At 37.1% G+C, this 20,538-nt stretch overlaps 1 protein-coding gene and 1 long non-coding RNA gene across 3 annotated transcripts; both read left to right on the top strand.

The window, feature by feature from the left end:
• Positions 1-9,242: 9,242 nt before the first annotated feature.
• LOC100376607 (uncharacterized) lies at positions 9,243-16,344 on the top strand. 2 transcript variants are annotated; one of them, XM_085504487.1, is made up of 6 exons: positions 9,243-9,306; positions 11,026-12,137; positions 12,807-13,884; positions 14,001-14,653; positions 14,806-15,023; positions 16,248-16,344. In XM_085504487.1, exons 2-6 carry the CDS (start codon positions 11,046-11,048, stop codon positions 16,315-16,317), a joined length of 3,111 nt encoding a protein of 1,036 aa, XP_085360613.1. In that variant the 5' UTR covers positions 9,243-9,306; positions 11,026-11,045; the 3' UTR covers positions 16,318-16,344. The 2 variants fall into 2 exon arrangements, with proteins under 2 accessions (XP_085360613.1, XP_085360614.1); XM_085504488.1 differs by lacking the exon at positions 14,806-15,023.
• Positions 16,345-17,529: 1,185 nt separating this feature from the next.
• LOC146738012 (uncharacterized) lies at positions 17,530-18,920 on the top strand. Its single transcript, XR_014930810.1, has 2 exons — positions 17,530-18,217; positions 18,514-18,920. It is a non-coding gene; the product is annotated as an uncharacterized LOC146738012 (long non-coding RNA).
• The last annotated feature ends 1,618 nt before the right edge of the window (positions 18,921-20,538 follow it).

Raw genomic sequence — 20,538 nt, 5'->3', positions numbered from 1 at the left:
GGGAAGCCCCATGTGACCAAGGTAATTAGGCGACGCCACATTGCCTTCCCTATCACTTCTGTTTTTTCTCTGCCCTGTGTGGCCATCTTGATAAAAATGGTGTGTTTCAGTCATTTCGATTTTTTCCTGTCTGGGTTTTTGGTCAGATTAGCTGTCACCTGCATGGCAGCCGACGCTGTTTTTAATTTTTACCCCTGTGTTGCCTTTTTGTGTGCACTCCTTACAAGAAAGAACAACTCGGGTGACACAAATTTTGCCACGTTGTTGGATCTCTTTGTGTCAGGTTTTAACTCTAATTCGTTTCTCTCATGCATGTCTTGTTCATTTTTACCAATGTGTTTTTAGAAATGAATAGGAAGACAGGGTGACACACCAGAGGCTTCTCACCTTCTTTTTTGTCGCCCCAAAGATCGGGACGGTTGTACTGTAGTTGCCACCAGGAATTATCAGCTTGGAACCCACATAGCAAATGCTATTTGTGTGCGAGACCCAGGCCTGGGATGCATTGCAAGGCTGCATGCAAATTATCAACACTAACCGTGTCGCTCGGGTTCGCAGCAGTCAGGCGTGCAGTAATGTAAGCATGAGTGAGTGAGTGGAGTGCTAGCATAATCCGACAGTCCTCCGACTTGTCTACCAGTGCCTCAAGTACCGTGGCGATGATTGAGATTTCTCAGGCCCCCCTGCTGATCGGAGGGCTTCCTTTTAGTCTACAGCAGTTTGCCCGATCGTACCGGCAACAACGAGGCTATGGGTCCCTCTGTGGATTCGTCCTCGCACATCGCCGTGTTTGCCTACGAGATTCAGGCTTTGGTTGAGGACCTTCTGGGACAAATTGCGTTTCTTGCAGGTCGGATAGACCAAATGCAGGGGGAGCAGGTTGTCTCCACCGCAGTTGCCCCTTGTTTTGGCAAGCCGGAAGAAGCACACAAGCAAGCGATATTCACGTGCAAGAGATGCTTCCTCCTGGGATCCCCACGATCCCAGCCTGGCCTTTCCATCGTTTGGGAAGCAGGTGGACACACGCTGGTGGTACCGGGTCTTCGCTGAGACCTAGTTCACAGGTAGCCAAAAGGGGGGCTAGGTGGTCAGGCCTCCGATTTTGGAGGAGACCAAGCAGGGCAGGAACATATGGTTTGTACCCCCCCCCCTCCCTGCGCTCTGCCAGGCAGGGATCGTCTGTAGGACCCAGTGACAAGGGAATATTTTTCTTGAGTCAGGTGCCTCCACTATAGATCACTCCTCCTTTGAGGACCCGCAGACGCTCCCAGAGGGGACTTGCCCGGCCATCAGAGGGATATCTGATTCATCAGGTGCAACCTCATGCGGACCCTCAGAGTCTGTTCTTCGTAACGACTCTGTGAGCCACTGTGGGGTGATGTTGGGAAACATCGATCCTAGTAACCTGATGTTCGACCCCCACCCTCGATTCTGAAGCAGTCACTCTCAATAGTGATACCGCTTCCCTAGGATGGGGCAATTTTATGCTTAACCCTTTCTGCTGGACCAAGTGCTACCCGATCATTGCATTGTTTTGCACCTCCTGTACTCTGAAGTCTCAATGCGGAATACACCAGCCTCTTAGACCAGTAGACACAGCCATTGGACACCACATGGCTACGCAGAATATCCTGCAGTGTCATTAGACTCTCATGACAGGGGCTGCCTCTGTACAGTAGGATGCGGTTTTGGCTGTTTTCACTGGGTGCTCCACCACTTCAGTTACGCAGGCTGGACCTCCCCCACCCTCTTTCTTTTGAGGATGGAAGGAGCAGTCTCAGTGCTTTGGGATCCCACCGACCAGTTGGTACAGGTGAGACCGCGAGCCAGTTTGGCTTCTGCCAAGGGCAAGCGGAAAAGACCCCAAGCTGAGAAGACGTAACTACCAAAGTCGGCACCCACTGGACAGAAGTAGCCAGGGGGCACGTGCAAGAGTGGTGGCGCACCATCCAGGAAGAAGGGACCATGTGGTGGCCACGCTCTTCCTTAGGTGGTCACCCACCCAGCCTGCATGGGAAGCAAGTTTGATGCTTTCTCTTGCGACGAGGGGGATTGGTGTATGTTCGACGGGAGGCACAGTCTGAACCTATTAACTTCTACAGGCCTCGCAGGGTCTCACCTCAATGGAGGAAAAATCACCCCTATGTAGAACCTCTGAACCCACATATCTCTGTTGCACAGACTGCGCCAGTGTATTCCGGCACTGAGGCAGCACATAATCAACCCCAGGTGGTGATACATGATTACAAGATCTCGCTGCAATCTCCAGCCCCCCTGTCAACAGCCCCCCTATTCGGGTCACTACCAGGGAATCCCCACAAATTTGAAGCAATCTGACAGGTGGTAGACAGTTTGCTTTCAAAGGTCGCAGGATAGAGGACCCGACATTAAGTCCAGCCTTCTACTCGCAAGTGTTGGTGGTTCCAAAGACTACTGGACCTAAGCAGACTAAATCAATATGTGCTGCCTGGAAACACTGAGCACTGTTTTACTCTCTGTGCTCTGTTTCTACTGGTTAGCCTCGCTAGACTTGAGCGATGCTTACCCGCAAATGCCGATACTCCCAGCAAGTCAGCAACTCCCTAGATTCGCCCATTTGGGCCAAGTAGTCGAGTTCAGAGTGCCCCTTTTCAGGTTTTGTATGGCTCCATACACATTCACCAGCGTATAGAAACAGGTGGTGCTACTGCTGCTCCAGGCATCAGTACAGATCAGTCCGTATCTAGACGACTGGTTGCTACACAACCCAAACAAGGGGTTGTTAGCTGAATAGTAAGGCTAACACAGGATTTACTACACCAGTCGGACTTCCTAGTAAATCAAGCAAAGTCACATTCTCGGCCAACACAACAATTGTGTTGGTACAGCCATCATAGGCATGTTGCCTAGCACTAAGCGACCTAGCCAAACGCCTAGTCAAGTTCACTCTGTATCCCTCAGAGAACTGATGCAGATCATCGGAATGATGACCTCACCTCGAACAGTACAATTTGTTGCAGCACTGGGCTTACCTACGAGAACTGGAGAGGCGAGTAACATTAGTGTTCTCCCAGGGCCTCTGAAGAAAAACAGTACTGTGACGCTTTGACACTCGGCCGTGATGCTTGCCTTTGACCATGTCGCTTGGTCACTCGCCCGTGATGCTTATTGCTTTGTTTACAAGTGTCAGTATCGTCTGGCACAAATTTAAAACAATAACATGTATTGGTCGAAGGGTAATCCCGCTTTTGTTAGCCATACAAAGACAGTAATAAAAACGGAAGTCTGCAAGAAGTTACAAAGTCTTTCAAGGGTGCACAGCCTCCAAATGAAAAAAGAATACCAGGGTAGCAATAATTTGCCCATTGCACGCAATGACAACAATGTGACAAAAATCTTAGAATACGTCTGGAAGATCAGCCCAGATTTGCTGCCTATTCAAAAGGTTTGGAATGCACAGGACGTCTCGAATATTTATTTATTTATTAAGATATTCGCTCCTAGATTGAAATATTGTTTGCATTTGGATTGTCATGGTGATATTTCAACTAAGGAAAAACTAGAAAAATATCGAAATTTGATAATGCGTCTTGAACCCGAATGATATTTATTTTCTGTGTCTGTCCACGCTCACAGGTGTGTTTTATCGCGTTTTCGTTGCTCTGCTTGTTGTCCCAGGATAGAAACCGACAGGGAAAATGGTATTGAAGGAAGTGGCCAAGTCAGTTCTTTATGTAATTATTTTACTTTTTGTTTGAAAATTGTTTTCGCTGAAGCAAATATAATTTTTCCCTTATCTTCTACATTCAACTAATCAAAAATAAGTGAAAATAAATTCAATACAAAACACCCAAAAAGTCTTTTCAGCAATTATTTCCAGTTAAAATAAAGTATTTTACAGTAAATGTGAGCACATTACAACAGTTTTTGTTTTTATCGTCATTACTGGGAAAACTGCGATCCAAAAAACTACTAAGCTTATCTGTATTTTAAGTTAGAAATGCAGTTAACTGACAGGTATTTTAATTAGTTAATTAGGAAACCAAGCTGACCTCTCTTGTCCACAAAACTATACAGCTTTCGGAAAGCTTAATATATGAATTTTAAAATTTTGTAAGTATTTTTTTATGGACACTGTAGTTTGAAATTTGCACAAAAATTTGCTTATTTGGTCAAAAGTGATAAAACAAATTAGCTTCTATACCATGCTTCTGTTTCCTGTCAAAATTTGTTTACGGGTACATAATTTTACTATGAAGAAAGTGTTGTCATAAAAACTGTCTATCAGTTGTCAATTTTGCAGGGTAGCAGCTCAAATTTCACTACTTCAAGTTTATGCTTAAATTAACACCCAGGCTAGTTGTCTGTACGATTGTTGTAACACTATTCAACCAAAAACAATGCCCCGACGGCGTTTAATTGAAGATAAACACATTGCCAATCTTTTGTGAAAATTTCAAAACAAAAGGTCAAAGCGTCTAGGAGCTATTTTTTTAAAGTTCTGGGATGTGCACTAAAAAGAAGCTGAGATAATTTCTAATTTGTATAACCATTCACTCAGTATTAAAATTAAAATGGCTGTAACAGTTCCAAATTTAAATGTATTATCGTTTTGTAAAAGATAAATATAGTGCATAATATGGAGATCCCGTCATTGCTTTTTTCACCATGTTTCTTTTTTTATTATTTGTGTACAGCCTTGCTAAATCTTGCTAAGCATTCAAAAAAGAGAATGTTTTCACCTGTTATCTATATTTTAAAATCGTCTTTTGAGTGTGTTCCACTATTCACAATTCTACAAAATGTTAACAGTATTTAGCCAACACTGTTTGGATAATAAAAAGCCAAAAAAAATTTCACTACCAAGTGCCCACGAACCTGCAATCTACCTTAATAGAATATAACTTATTGTACGCTAATAACTTTACAAAACTTATTGCACTTAGTTTATAACTCTTAGTGTGCAATGAAGAATACTGGATATGCTTTATAGCAACTTATAGTATAATTATCTTATGTGAACTCTAGAATATAACTTATTGTACATGTACAGTAGCAACTTTAAAAAACTTATTGCACTTAGTTTGTAACTCACTGAACAATGGGGACTAGTACCGAGTACAGCTGCTTACAGTAGAATACTATCTGATAATGTTTAACGAACTAAGTAAACTAAACGAATGTGTTTGTACTGACAACAGTACCAAGCTCACAATAAAACTGTCAAGCAGTTGTTGACAACTGTGTTTGAATATAAACCTTAACCAGATCTAATTACTATACAATGACTTCTCACAAAGATCAAATGGAAAAAGTATAAAAAAACAAATTTAAAGCATTTTCTAATAATGAACTCTAGATGGCACTGATTATAATAATATGAAAAAACATACTCAGTAACGCAATGAAATGAAATGACACATAGTTGTACTAAGTTAACCCATCAGAAAATGATGCTCAGTGAACAATAATTACAACTACTATACTTGGTTATCCTTATACCTTTGTTTATAACATCGTTATCGCACCCACAAAAGAAAACAAATCAGTAGCCGTCTCTCATTAATTATGCAAGCAAAATGCCCCAATATTGAACTTGGTCGTTGTTGCATGCTTGTTTATATTAAGTATAAATTTTAAAAAGATCTTGTAAAAATTAAGTTATCAAGCAAACAAGTCAAAAATCACGCCGACAACGACGCCAAAATCTTCCCCTTCGTTTACACTACACTACGGGTATTTTGTGGGAATAGCTTGAGTAAATGTACACATCTTTCATATGACTCAAACCCTTGTACAAAACCGTGTCACTACTTTTGAAGCTCTTCATAAAAAAGAAATGGCGAACTTTTTTTTAAGAATTATAAAAAGTAAGAATGCAATAATTACAGCTATTTATAGCCCAGATGTAATGAAATGTAATACGATTTTGAGTACTTGGCTGAGTCATGTTTTTTAATATATTTATTATGTACATTTTCACGGTATTTATTCTTATTTTTCTGTAAATGTGTTATGTTTATATGAGCTATTACTCGAAATAAAGTATATTATTATATTATTAATAACAAGAACATTTTCAGTACCGTTTGACCTGGATACAAGAACTGTAAAATCCAAAGTTAGTATCTCAAGTGGTCTGGAAGCAACAAGGTAACTCATCATTGGATGCAATCGCTTATTGGTTATTGTACATCCCTGACAGGCTTTAGAGTAAGCAGCGACTTCAGCTAACATACTTGGCCAATAACCTTGACTTCTAACTTGCGCAGTACTAGTTTTCCCAGCACCTTGATGGCCAACTTGGTTATATACATCATTCAAGACTTTCTCTTTCAGATCAGGATCAGTTAATTGTATTTCCTGCATAATACACGATACTATAATGGACGCGTTTCCAGTTGTGGAGCAGTTTATGTACTTGTAGTTTCCTTCATCAGTTGACAGTGGGCGAGTTGAATGGCAGTATTACCAAAGCCTACCCGTACAGCATCGTCAGCTAACTGCATCTGTAGTCAGTCTTTGAAATGGATGAAAATGTTAAAACGGTTCAACAGAACTTGTCCCAATTGTGACTTCAATGAAAGAAAACTTGACTCAAACTCGAATAAAAGCTGCAGCTGTTTAAATGGCAGTTCAGTGGCAGAACTTTACCATTTCTGAACTCCAGTGTGACAATGCTACTATTGAAATAATGTTTGTTTATGTAAATTACCACATGCTCATTTCTGTCTACTACCAATGCGGCCGATCACTAAATGTTTCAATTTTATAATTTGTTTGTGGTATAAATTAAAGGGCGATGGTCGTTCATATACAATAAATGTATCTTGAAATTGTATGCACGTCAGAGCAGATGGTTAAAAATAACTTTCGCCACAGAACACCAAAATAGGGATATTTCGTACAATAAACATCTCACAGGCACTGCATTATTTTATGCAAATATACTGTGACAATAACTGGGAGCAATACAAATTTATTTTTTGCCCTCGCATACAGACTTTTAATATCTAGGTTATAGTTGAAAACAATCCATAACCCAAATATGTGTCACTGGAGACAACTTTAAGCGGATGAACACGAGGCAAACTTGCACCAATATATATAAATCATTCTATTTACTTATTTCATTTGCAATGAAGCATCATTGTACGTTCAGTTCGAGATCACTCAATGTGTATGCGCTTCTGTAAAATAGTTATATACTTCGGTTTTGCATTAGTTAACTATTGTGTATAAAATGAATTCACACATTCTTTCATTGGGTATGTGGTTGACTGCAGTGCCTGTGTATTAAGTAGTGATGACACACTAGAAGGACATCAAAGATCAAAGCATTGATATACTTGCACTCATAGAAACCTAGTAATAAATCATCAGATAGTTGAGATTAAATCCAAGAAAAATACATTGATCTTCTACTTCTAGAAACCTGGTTAAAGGGCACAGGTGATTGACACCCTGAATGCAGTCCATCAGAATGTAATTACCATCTGTAATCTACCAATCGTCTTTGAAGCTCATACCCTGGATACCATTACGTAATAGTACGCATTTGTAAGCAACATAGGCTACCCTATCTACGAGTATATCATCCCTACGTATTCACAATCACTCAGTGTTTTAGTGAATTCAGTTTCGCACTTGACAAATCTGCTTCACAGGCTTGTCATTTTTGCAGCACAATAGATTTCAGATGGCATATTGATGATGTATATGACACATCCACTCCGAATGTCAATGGCATCATTAACAATTTCAATTTAAAGTAGTGGTTAGAACATCCAACCCACACCAAAAGTCATATATTGGACATCATCCTCACCAATACCAAGTCAGTTATTGTGAACTCTTTACATCTATCCGACTGCAACACTTTTCACGACAACTTAGAATTCCAGAAGCCACCACTTATTCATATCAATCAGAGCCTTATAGAGTCCTATTGAACTTGGTATTCATTTCTAAAACTATTTAGAAGAATAGAAAGAATATAGTTAAAGTTCAGTACAGAGTTAGTGCTTCATATCACATAGCACGTATCTGCAGATAATCCTCGTTTAACATATCAATTGATATAAAGTAATAGAATTTGTTGATATACAATAGCTGGTTGTTAGGTTATGTTGAATACATTGTTTGCCATGGTTTGTTGATTAATATTTGTTATAGGAACATCAATAACTCTGAAAATACCGCAATACAATAAGGTTCACTGGTGAATTAGAATGCAAAATATTTTTTCATAATAAAAAAAATTATGCAGTGAAACATACACCTCCATTCGAATTAAAATGGCAACTTTTGGCTGCATTCCATTAGTCCATCTTCCGTTCCATCTACCTGCAAACGTGATTTCAGTATTAGCTATATTCACTTGACAGATTGCATTAGTGATACTAGTGTAACTATTTGGTGGTATCAACTGATTTTATTGTCACTTTGCACAAACGTTTGGTAAGGTATTTTTAAGTAGGATGTATTGAATATGGCGATTGGATCTTTCATCACAGTATTACATAGAATATACATTGGTAAATTATGAGACAAACGTGGAAAGCAGATTGACTGTCGTTAAAAGTACATGCATGAAAACTAGAAATGTGTGACGGAACAACAAAACAGTATATGCCACCATACATTTGAACCACGGTGACTAAATATGTGTAAATATGTTTTTTTCATAGTTTTGATCTGTATTCAACTTTTGTTGCATGTTTGCTACTTGAGTAAGGATTCCTAACAAGATTATTCGTTTTTCATTTTTTTTCTAATAGTCAAATCTTTATTCTGTTTGCCAGTCGCCATTTACTTTTACCCACGCTTCCCACTCAGCATGCACAGCGTATGTGCAAATATCTAAACACATAACGAAATAATACATACACATATATACGTACTGGTAACGCTACATTCAAGAAGTTGTTTAATATTTACAATCTTCAAGTTTCGATTGCATCAGTGATACATGTATTATATTTGGATAAATTTGAAGGCGGCGATGATATTGCTGTTGTTTGTGCCGTGTACTTTAAATCATCTATTTTACTGTAATTCCTGTGAACTTGATAAACAAGTTGATGACCAAGCTCATTTTGCATTCAAACGAGCGTCCAGGGGGTCGTTCATAGTCGACGTAATAAGGTCGAATACCCTTCGTCTTATAGAATGTTAAAGTCTAATCCTTTCGTAGCAACTCGAATATTGATCACTGATTTATTACTCAGTCACGTAGTACGCATGCGTACTTACACGGTGTTCTATTGTTCAAAACCTGGCACAGTGGCAACAGTTCTTGTTGGTAATGAAATTTCATTCTTAAAGGTAGGTGCCCGTCGTTAAGCGTCATGTTCGATTTTAAACAAACAGCGACTTATACAACATATGTACGATTTAGAATGGACGCTGTATGATGACTAGCGCATTTACAGTGGCTGTATTTCATTTACTCTGACAGTGTGTAATTTTAATGTTTAGAAGTGTTTCAATTCACGGAATATAATTGTTATACACTGTTAAATGACTGATTTGCGGTAGATTATCCAAATTTGGTCAAATATATTTACTTCCTGCTTGCATTCAATATGGCGTTAGACTCGATATATGTATGTTGTTTTGTCTTGACAAACAATGCTATGACTCGGTTTGAACTTTGATCTCAATTTGTACATGCGCTGTACATTCGAAGTGCGAAAGACAGGTGATGTTGATGAAATTCATACAAAGAAATCATTATTACATCAAGAGGGCCTTAATATATCAGATATAATACCGACTAATAGCTTTGAAAATAGATAAGAAATTCACGATTTAATACCAATTCATTACATCGTTCTTGTCATGCGCAGGGGTATCACACACTCCCTTGTATTGTGTGTAGGACTTTGATCTTAATTGTCACGTGCAAACCCAACTCATAGTGGGTTAATCTAAGGGGAATCCCCTTTTTCTTATGGCTAGAACAGTGGTGTTATGAAATAAATAGTTTATACACGTTCTTACCTTTTTAACTGCACTTTGTTTCTATTCAATATGTGGTGATTTTATTTATGACAGTAATGATTATATTTCAGAAGCTATTTTGGTCTCATAGTCTCATTTCATGAAGTTATTATCTTTCAAGCAGGTCTGTCGTATAATTATTTCATTATATCTATGTAGGAGTAAAAGTAGTTCTGATGTAGGGAGCACTGATTTCACGATTCACCTATATGTGGTATAACTTAAACATTGATTTGCATACGTCAAAATTGGCTTTGTGCTATTACAAGACAAGATTAAACATGTAGATATTGTAACAATAACGTAAGGAAATGGTTCGAAAAGGCAATAGGATATAGGGTATGCCTCTCATAGATATGCCCCTTGCATGCAATGTGCATTAGAACTGAATGTTGTATTTGATTGCATCCAGAATTAAAATTTAGAGTGACAGGGTTTGTATTAGGGAATCCGACCAAATAGATTGATACGTTGTAATAGTAGAAAGCAATTTACTTCTATGAACTAACTTCAAACTATCAATTCAATTCTTTTTAAATAATAAAAGTCCAACAAACAGGAAAAAATGTATGTCTTAATATTGTCGATTTTCAAAAAATTGCAATTTGTAGGCATACCTTAAAAATTGTCGGTGATGTAATTTAATAATAACACAAATGAAGGTTTTAAAGCGCGGTAGTCGTCGCGCTGCGCAAGTGCGAGATATATGGGTCTCATATAAACACAAATTGCGACTTTGACTGTTGCACAGATCAGCGAGTACGAACTGAGACGCTTCCAAGCTTCATTTAGATAATTTTCATGTTATTGTAAGGTATCAAAGGAGTCACCGGCGGTAATCAGTGCAAGTCGTGCCTGATCAAACCTCATCCTTGTGATTTCCATTTAAAGAGCGCACAGGATTGTGGGAAAATCAACACACATGTCGCACATGCGCAGCGCGACGACTACCGCGCTTTAATGTTATGTTTGAATAGTGGAAGAATAATTGTAGTCATGTACATGCTTATTCAAATATATTTATTTTAATTCTTTCTCCAGCAACTTGTTTACTTATTACTATGGCAACTGCAGCACCAGCACACAATCCTGAGAGACTTTTGAGTGAGATTGATGAGCAGCTGTTGTTATGTCCCATATGTTATAGTCGATTCAAGTCACCCAAAATACTCCCTTGTTTTCACACATTCTGTGAACACTGCCTTGATGAATGGGTTGGCACTAATAATGGAAAGCTTGTATGCCCCACGTGTAAAGAAGATACGCCTTTAACATCTAGAGGAGTCGAAGGTATTAGGGAGAATCGCTTTATAGCTGACTTATTAAATTTAGTTTCTGACATTATTGATATTAGCAACGATGCTCAATGTGAAAACTGTACGAATGTTGCGACTATTTGGTGTAACGACTGCGCTCAGTTTTTCTGTGATGACTGTAAACCTATACACACGACCGTTCGAGCACTACGTAACCACCAACTGCTTGCGATTGAAGAATACAATAAGAAGGCGGAGGCACAACATGGTAGTGTCATCAAACCGAGGTTTTGTGAAATTCATGAGAACGACAAATTAGAATTTTTCTGTGATACGTGTCAAATAACTGTCTGTCTCCGGTGCACAGTAGTAGAACATTCCTCGAAAACACATGAAATAATATCAATGGATATAGCAATGGAGAAAAACTTACCAACAATGAAGGAACATGTAACATCCCTTGCTCAGAAAACAGTCGATCTGAAAAAGGAAAAGAAAAGGATGGAAATTGTAGTCGAACAATTAAAACAAAATAAAACGAAAACAGAGCAACAAATAAAAGATACTGCAACAAAATTACAGGCAATGATAAAAAAAGAAGAATCCGAGCTTCTGCGTGCAGTCAGTGATATGTATGATCCTAAACGAAAACAGGCCGACGCTGTCATCGAGAGTTTGGAGTTCAGCTTGGTGACTACAGAGAGTGTGCATTTTTATCTGTCTAATCTGTTGACACATGGTGGCGCTATTGATGTGATGTCCGAAAAGAAAGAACTGAACCTACGTGTACATTCTATTCAAGGGAGACTTATGTGCGAGACAATCAAGGACAGTGCATTCCATTTCCAGCCCAATATGGAAGACATCATTCTAGGAACTCTATACGATTCTGATACGGTAAGCTGTGTTATGACTGTTTCTTTCAAACACAAAACACAGAAAGCGTTTACATATCACGCATGGTATCTGATACTTTCACAGTTGTTGCAGCGAATTTTATTTAGCACACTGTCAGTTATGAAATATTTGTTCCAAAAAATTATTTACCAACTTTACATCCCAACGAACATAAATACGTACATGATTGGCAGTTAATATGAAAAGGAAAGGCTGTTCAGGCATGCTGAATATTAAATAATTTGAAAACAGTAAAGTGGCAAGTAAGAGCTTCAAACGTACTCATTATAGCTGTGCATTAATGACACCCAATTCTGTGTTCATTTCGTTTGCACACTTCAAAAAATGTAATATCACTCTCAGTCAATATTGTTATCTCTGTGATGAGGAGCATTCGCCCAGTTGCGAGTTTGAGTCCCGAGTTTCATGATAATATATTTGTATATTTCTTAAACTATATTTGTGTACAGAATTATGTTCTGCATTGTTTGTGATGTTTGTGATTCGACTTGCATGCACTACACATGATTTCAAGCTGTCGTTTTACAACAATAATGGACGGCTTGTAGAGGCGAAGCACATTAGCCAAATTGCAAATTTTAATGCCATAATAATTCGCTGTTCAAAATTAGTGACTTTTAACTTGAAATATTTTGCTTCATTTATTAGACACTAGCAACTAGTGAAGTTAGTGGTAACACAACTATGAAGACACGCGAGTTTGGACTGTCAAGTGCAAGTTCAGTGAAAAGATGTGATACAAAGCAAAGTAAACCTACAGTATTTGATGAAGCATCATATGACACTCTAGGTGACACGAATCTGTCAAGGTCAAGTGGTGCGAATGAAGCTAGAGTGGGAGCAGATGTCATGGAATATGTATACCATGTTCATTTGGACAAATTAAAAGCTGATGGAAAAAAGTACAATGTAGAATTTGTATGGAATGGTGGTGAGAGTTTATCTATAATACCTGCGAAAGGTAAAACTGGAAATGTAAACAAAGCATATGACTCCATTGTGTCATTCGTTCAAGGGATTCACACAAAACTTGTCTCAAAAGTCATTGACATCAGTAAAGAGAAGAGCATTTCCACTCATGAGGTAGCAAAAGCTAAAAAGAGAACACAAAAAGACTACCCTGAAGTACTAATAAAGGAGACTGCTGACAACCATACTATTAGAGTGTATGGAGAAGACCAAGATGTAAAACTTGCAATAGAATCATTCTACCAGTTTATTGGCGTACCATCTCGTCATGGTGGCAAAAAAAGACATGCAAAGGTTGACCAATATGAAAGGTTTGGACATAAGACTCATACAGATAAAATCTACTCCGGAACAGTGTTGTCTTTCCAAGCCAGTAATGGAACCAAAGTCAGCATTTGCCATGGTGATATAACAAAACAAAATGTTGATGTTATAGTGAATGCTGCTAACAATACACTTAACCATGGCGGGGGAGTAGCAGGTGCTATTGTGAATGCTGGTGGAATTGGAATTCAGAATGAAAGTAATGACATTATGACTGGTAGAAGATATAAACCCCTTAAAGTTGGTGATGTTGTTTACACGAATGCAGGACGTCTACCTTGTCAATATGTAATACATGTTGTTGGTCCCCAATGGAAGGATAGGAACACCTACTCTGTTGAGCATATGTTGTACACTTGTTGTCACAAAACTCTGACTATGGCAAGCTCAGATTTAAAGGCAAAGTCAGTTGCTGTTACAGCTATTGGCACAGGTACATATTGCTACATATTTATATTGAAATTAATCTGGTTGATTACTTTTTGGTTAATGCAATTAATTATTTATTTCTTATCTATAAGTAATTGTTTGTTCTCTTCAACAATGCAGGTATATATAAAGTCCCAAAAGACGTGTGTGCTGTAAATATGTATAATGCTGTAACTCAATTCATCAAGAACCAAGGAGCTACTGATTGTCTTCGTGATATCAGATTCATTGATGTAGATCAACATACAGTTACAGCATTTACAGATGTATTCGAAAAAAGTTTGCTCATGTTCAACATTCGATATCATAAGAGACCATCAGCATCACCAGGCTCTGGACATGTAGTGAAACTACCAGGAAAGGAGACTGACTTAGATACAGCATCACAAAGCACACATAGCATATCATATGCTGATGTTACACGTAGCTCTGGAGGTTCATCACCACATGGTGCTATTCCACGCTCTTCAGTCAACAAGGTAGAGTATAGTGAAGCTAAAAGTGATGAGGATAATAACTGTCCTATATGTATTGATACATTTACCAATCCTAAGACATTGCCCTGTAAACATCGGTTCTGCAAGGAATGTATTGATCAAGCTGAGAAAACAAGAGGACCTTCCTGTCCTGTATGTAAGAAACCATTTGGACTTATCACAGGTAACATGCCAAAAGGAACGATGAATAATTATGTGATGAGATCAAGTCTTCCTGGCTATCAGGGATGTGATACCATTATAATTGACTACTATTTCCCACCAGGACGACAGAAGGTAAGATTGTTTTCGTTCTCCAAATTTAAAGTTGAAGTGATGATTGTAGCAAATATACAATACAAAGATTTATGTTGTCTGAGACCATTATTGAGTTCATTAAACGATGAAGTTTAATTTTTGGGAATTTTTTTTTATACATTACTGCTTAGGCTAATGATCCAAGTCCTGGGAGCAGCTATTCTGGTACAAGCCGTACTGCCTATCTCCCTGACAACCGTGAAGGACGTGAAGTGTTGCGTTTATTGAAGTTGGCATTTGAACGTAAATTGACTTTCATTATTGGTACTTCAGTGACAACTCGATGTAACAATACCGTTGTATGGAATGACATTCATCATAAAACCAGCAAATATGGAGGACCCTCTGGGTAAGAATTTAATTCATATGAAATTTTATTAAGAAATCGTATTTAGTGAACTATCATTAGCATGTGACCATGCAGTGACTTCATGGCAACACACACCTTTGTTTTAGACTTTTCAGAAAACCATTTTAGTAATTCTGAGTGAATAACATAATATTGGTACTCACCCTCTTTTATGATTTGTTTCATCCTATATCATGCAGCAAATGTTTAAATAAATCTCTGTTGGATGCAAATTAAAATATCAACTCTGAATACACATTATTTTCATGAAAAATGTTTACAAATATATAAACATTGATTACATTCAAACTTCACAAATATATCACATATTTGCACATCTTTTTGTTTCATGATTCATTTCATGGCTGGATGGTGCCAAAATCAAGCATTCCGAAGCTGGTCTCAGTCATGTATGCTTGATTTTCATTCAAATTTTTGTACATATGTATGTACATTGAACATATTATACATTGATGCACATCATTTTATTTTTCAGATTCAAAATGGCCATTGGTGGACATTTAGATTTAATAAATGCTTGTTCCGACATTCCCTGACTAATAATGTTCAAACTTCATAGATAATCATGTTGCACATATTCAGAAATATTTATTTGGGCAATCGGATTAAAGATGGCCAAATGGTGGCCATTTTAATGTTAAAAATTCATCATTCATCTATGTTGTGTATAATGGACTTTGTTCAATCTTTTCATTATCTGATCTTAATGCACATTATTTGTTTTTTAGATCTGTTTCACAATGCCTGACTACAGTGGCTAATTTTTTAATTAATGATGTTCTTAAGCCTTACTTGACATGCCTGAAGTGATCATGTTCAAACTGTAATAGTAGTGTATCTTGTAAATCATGTCACATATACATGTATGCACATGTATTCCTTTGCTGATCAAATTCAAGATGACCAAATTGCAGCCATGTTAATGTTAAAAATTCATCAAAATATGATCTCTGTCGTGCATGTACAGATTTTGTTTAAACTTGGTAAAAAAATTGAAAATTACAGGTTCTTTTGTTTTTATATCAGATTCAAAATGGCAGACTATGGCCATTTTGTTTAATGAATGCTGTTCATGACTTAATTTCCTGACTGTTATGTTCAAACTTTTATATTTGCTAAACTAGATATTTCGCAATTACTTGTCATGTATTATTATTAGATGAAAATTAAAAGTTAATATGTTATTACTGGTATCACTTTCAGGTTTGGATACCCGGATGACACATATTTGAAGCAAGTAAAGGAGGAATTAGCTGCAAAGGGAGTTGTATAACCAAACAAATTTGCTGGATTGACCAAATATTTTATTTTACCTGGATATTTTAATCAGAGCTTTGTAACTAATACTTGGTTTTACACTTGCACCTAATGAATCAGTTGTCTTTGATGCTACATATAGGTAGATGTTTCACTGGCTGTACCTGAATATGGAATATTTCAAATGTATAAGGTTTTTATCACTTAACCATAAAGCTGGTTAATACGAGTGACATCATGGTCTAGTATTATCAACAAACTGATAGTCAGACAATGTCACCACAAATATCAATCAACTCTCAGAATAAGTGATATCAGGTGATAAGCTGAGTATCACATGAATCATATGTTAATTTTTATTTGTGGCTGTAATGGTTTTTGATAATCATCATATTTATTTCAGTCAGCCAACTTATGAGCTTGTGAAGTTGTATTACATTTAGTGATTGTTGTTTAGACTGAACTAATCGAATCACTTTAATTTTGAACAAGCATAAATTAATGGCACAATTATTACAGTACATGTAGTATTATTATTATGTAGTATTAGAATTTATTAGAATTTACATCATACCAGTATATCAGTACCATAAATTTATTTTTGCGATTTGATAAGACTATGTTTTAATTGATGCAAGAGTAAAATGGAGCATGAAACATTGTCAGAAAACGAGTATTGATGTAGCGGTGACTTCAAAAAATTGAATTGACAAACTAAAATAATGAACAGTATGATATCTCGACAGTTTTGATAGAGAGTCACTTTTGAAAACATAGTGTCACTACTACCACCTTGCCCATTGGGAATCTAAATTAAATAATGGATATACAAACAAACGACAGTATTATGTAGTATTATTATTATTATTATTATTATTATTTTTTAGTAGTGTAATAAAGTTATTAGTTATTATTATTTGAGGAATATGAGTATTAATTTTTTTTTAATTATGATAACTTCATTGTTCTTGTCCATTTTTGGTCAGAAATGGTCCACCAATATTTTTCGTGCAAAATGTTTAAATATTACAATTGCATTGATGACCTTTCATACAAGGTGACGAGTGCGTGGTGGTAGTAGTGACACTATGTTTTCAAAAGTGACTCTCTATCAAAACTGTCGAGATATCATACTGTTCATTATTTTAGTTTGTCAATTCAATTTTTTGAAGTTACCGCTACATCAATACTCGTTTTCTGACAATGTTTCATGCTCCATTTTACTCTTGCATCAATTAAAACATAGTCTTATCAAATCGCAAAAATAAATTTATGGTACTGATATACTGGTATGATGTAAATTCTAATAAATTTCAAGTTTTTGTGATGTGATATAAATTATTATATCATGATTTGTAAAGACCTTTTGCAATTACTGTATAAATATGTAGTTTACTTGATTTCATTTGAATCTTTGTATTTTACTATATATGGTTATCCAAACGCTAATAGACTAGACACTTTTGTGTGTAAATTACTGTAAAATACTTTATTTTTTTTGGAAATTATTTTCGCTGAAGAAAATGTAACTCTTTCTCCTATATTTTACAACTCATCAAAAATAAGTGAAAATAAATTTCATACAAAGCACCCAAAAGATCTTTTCAGCGAAAATTAATTCCAGCTATAATAAAGCACATTACAACAATTGTTGTTTATACCATCATTACTGGGGAAAATGCAACCCAAAGAGCTTCTAATCTTATCTGTATATTATTATATTACATACATGTACTTTATTTATTGCATGGGAATAGAATAAGAAAAATATCACACTCTGGGAATTGTTTATCCTTCAGCATGCTGCTAGTCAAATACTGCAACCTTCCAAATGTTCATGGGCTGATAAAGGAGGTAATACTATTGATAAACCATCGTATAGTGCCACATGCAAGCTTGCTGTTTTGACCAATACAGTAAGTACAAATGTACACATTGACGATTTACACACTACTGATTGAAGGAAGCTCAGAACAATCCAGTAACTGACTTATACTTTTGTGTTTGCTAAGCAGTGGCGGATCCAGAGGGGGGCAGGGGGGCTATGCCCCCCCCCCCAAACGATCATTTATATCATCTGGATTACGCATAGTTTCTCTGCGATTTACACTCCGTACATTTTAAGCGAAGCTTGGACCCCCCAATACATTTTGCTGGATCCGCCACTGTTGCTAAGTCACAGTCACATTCATAATCCATTCTTGACATACAGGGATGTAAGACCTTCGTTGTTTTGAAAGGAAGATAAATGGCAACCTTTGAACTCTGATAATGAGTTATGAGATGAAGATTCCCCTGTGAGTAGTTTTTACCTTATATAAGATATAGTTTCTACAATGTTGAGTATTGTGATTCTCTACATCAGTGTTAACATCGTTAAGGTTGTTTGAATGCACTTTTATACCTCCTAAAATCGTTATATAGTACATTAAAGCGATGAACTTGGCAGACAAGATATATGGGTTAGGTTGAGTGATTTTTGTGGGGTGGGGGTGGGGTCTGTCTGATTAGGGACAGCCAAGTCAAGGCCGTATAATTTTCTGTCAAATATCATACTTTTTAGTATACACCTTGTTTTGTTTGTACTATCATCAGTTATATTATATTTGGTATAATTGACATACTCCTATCTAAATCTTACGTTGTATGTGGGTGCCTTGGATGTCAGATGGTATTTTCAATTCTCCATGTTTGGCATATATAAACACCAGCTGCCTCATTTCTTTAATATTTGAGGAGTACATCATTTTTGTGAACATTTTGTTGGATGAAGTTAAGTTGTTATGTTCTCAGCAGATAGAAGCAAACTGCTTTTTATGGTTTAAGCTCGCTTTGTGCTTATGGGTGTGTTTGCTTGTTTGGGAGGTTTGTGTTCTTCCACATAGTTATGATCCAAAAAAGCAAATGCCGCATATCTTGGTACTGTTTGTCAAATTTTTGAGCATATGGTTGGTTCTCTATAATCAGAAAGCCAACACATTCCTCTATTTTAGACATGGTTATGCCAGTACACCTGTCAATTGGAATGCAGCCTTAATTATTATGACTCTAATTTAATTTTGAAGAACAAATAGCCCAATTGTTTGCTGTTTACAAACCGAACATCAGGTTCATAACATGGATCATTCCAATATGTCACAGAATGATATATATTAGGTAAGACTTGTTAAGCAGGCTCAGATAACTATTTTGCTAGCAGAGCCGATAATAAATTACGTGATAAACACACATAATATATTTACTACCACCAAACTTTGTGCATGTATTTGTTTATTATGAATTGTCATAGTTATTAAGTGGTAGTGATGTCTGTCTTCTGCATGCTATTGAATTGTAGCGATAAATCAAGAATGTTTGCTACTATTCCCGAGGTTAGATGTGTACGTGTTGCTGGTAGAAAACCTGTTTTGTTACCACCTCGCTCGCTCAATGTTGTTGAAGGTTCTGTCGATTCTGCTGCCAAAGGGCATGTATACCTACCTTACTAGAGTGACACCAGGGAGATGTTGCTGGGTTGCAATCAAGAGTCACACTTATTATGCGTCAGTTGTCCATGAAAGCAGGATATCAATGTACCAATTGCTAACTTCAGTGACATTGATATTTGCTTACCATGCTGGCATAGTTCAAACTTCATACATTTAGCAAGGACCACAAACTGAGTGTGAACTACACAGTTTCCTAGGTCTTTTCGGACCTACAGGATATTACAGGATATTTAAACCAAATTATAGTAAACAAGCTGCAAAATTGAACACCTAATACCATATCTGATAACATATCCAGTAAGAAGTCCAACTTGCATCGCCAGATTAGAAAGCATGGGATTAGTTCTGTGTGGATTCTTTTGTTTGTTTAACACAAGTTCTTTTATTGTCACCTGGGTTAGGGGAAGTATTATCACAGAAACAGGGGAGCAAATAGTTGTCCTGGGTTATGCCAATATGCACAATTACTCTAGTATAAAACTAGAATTGTTGCTGATAGTCAATTAATGAAGAACACTAAGTCAGTGCACTATCACGGGGGAAAATCTCTCCACTCTCGGGGTCTCCACACTTGCCAGGGGGGAAACTCGTCTCGTCTCTCTATCTCGTCCCCTTGAGGTACGGGATCGGGAAAGTCACTTTAACTTTATAGTCAAATAAGGCACACACAACGAAATACGTTTCAACTCTCGTCTTAGTCGATCTTTTGGAGCACTCTATAAGACACAGCGCCCTGGGGAAAAGTCCCC

The sequence above is a fragment of the Saccoglossus kowalevskii genome, chromosome 10 (assembly GCF_978046115.1).
Source record: "Saccoglossus kowalevskii chromosome 10, keSacKowa6.1, whole genome shotgun sequence".
Classification (NCBI taxonomy): domain Eukaryota; kingdom Metazoa; phylum Hemichordata; class Enteropneusta; family Harrimaniidae; genus Saccoglossus; species Saccoglossus kowalevskii.
This window is presented reverse-complemented; position numbering and strand designations above follow the sequence as displayed.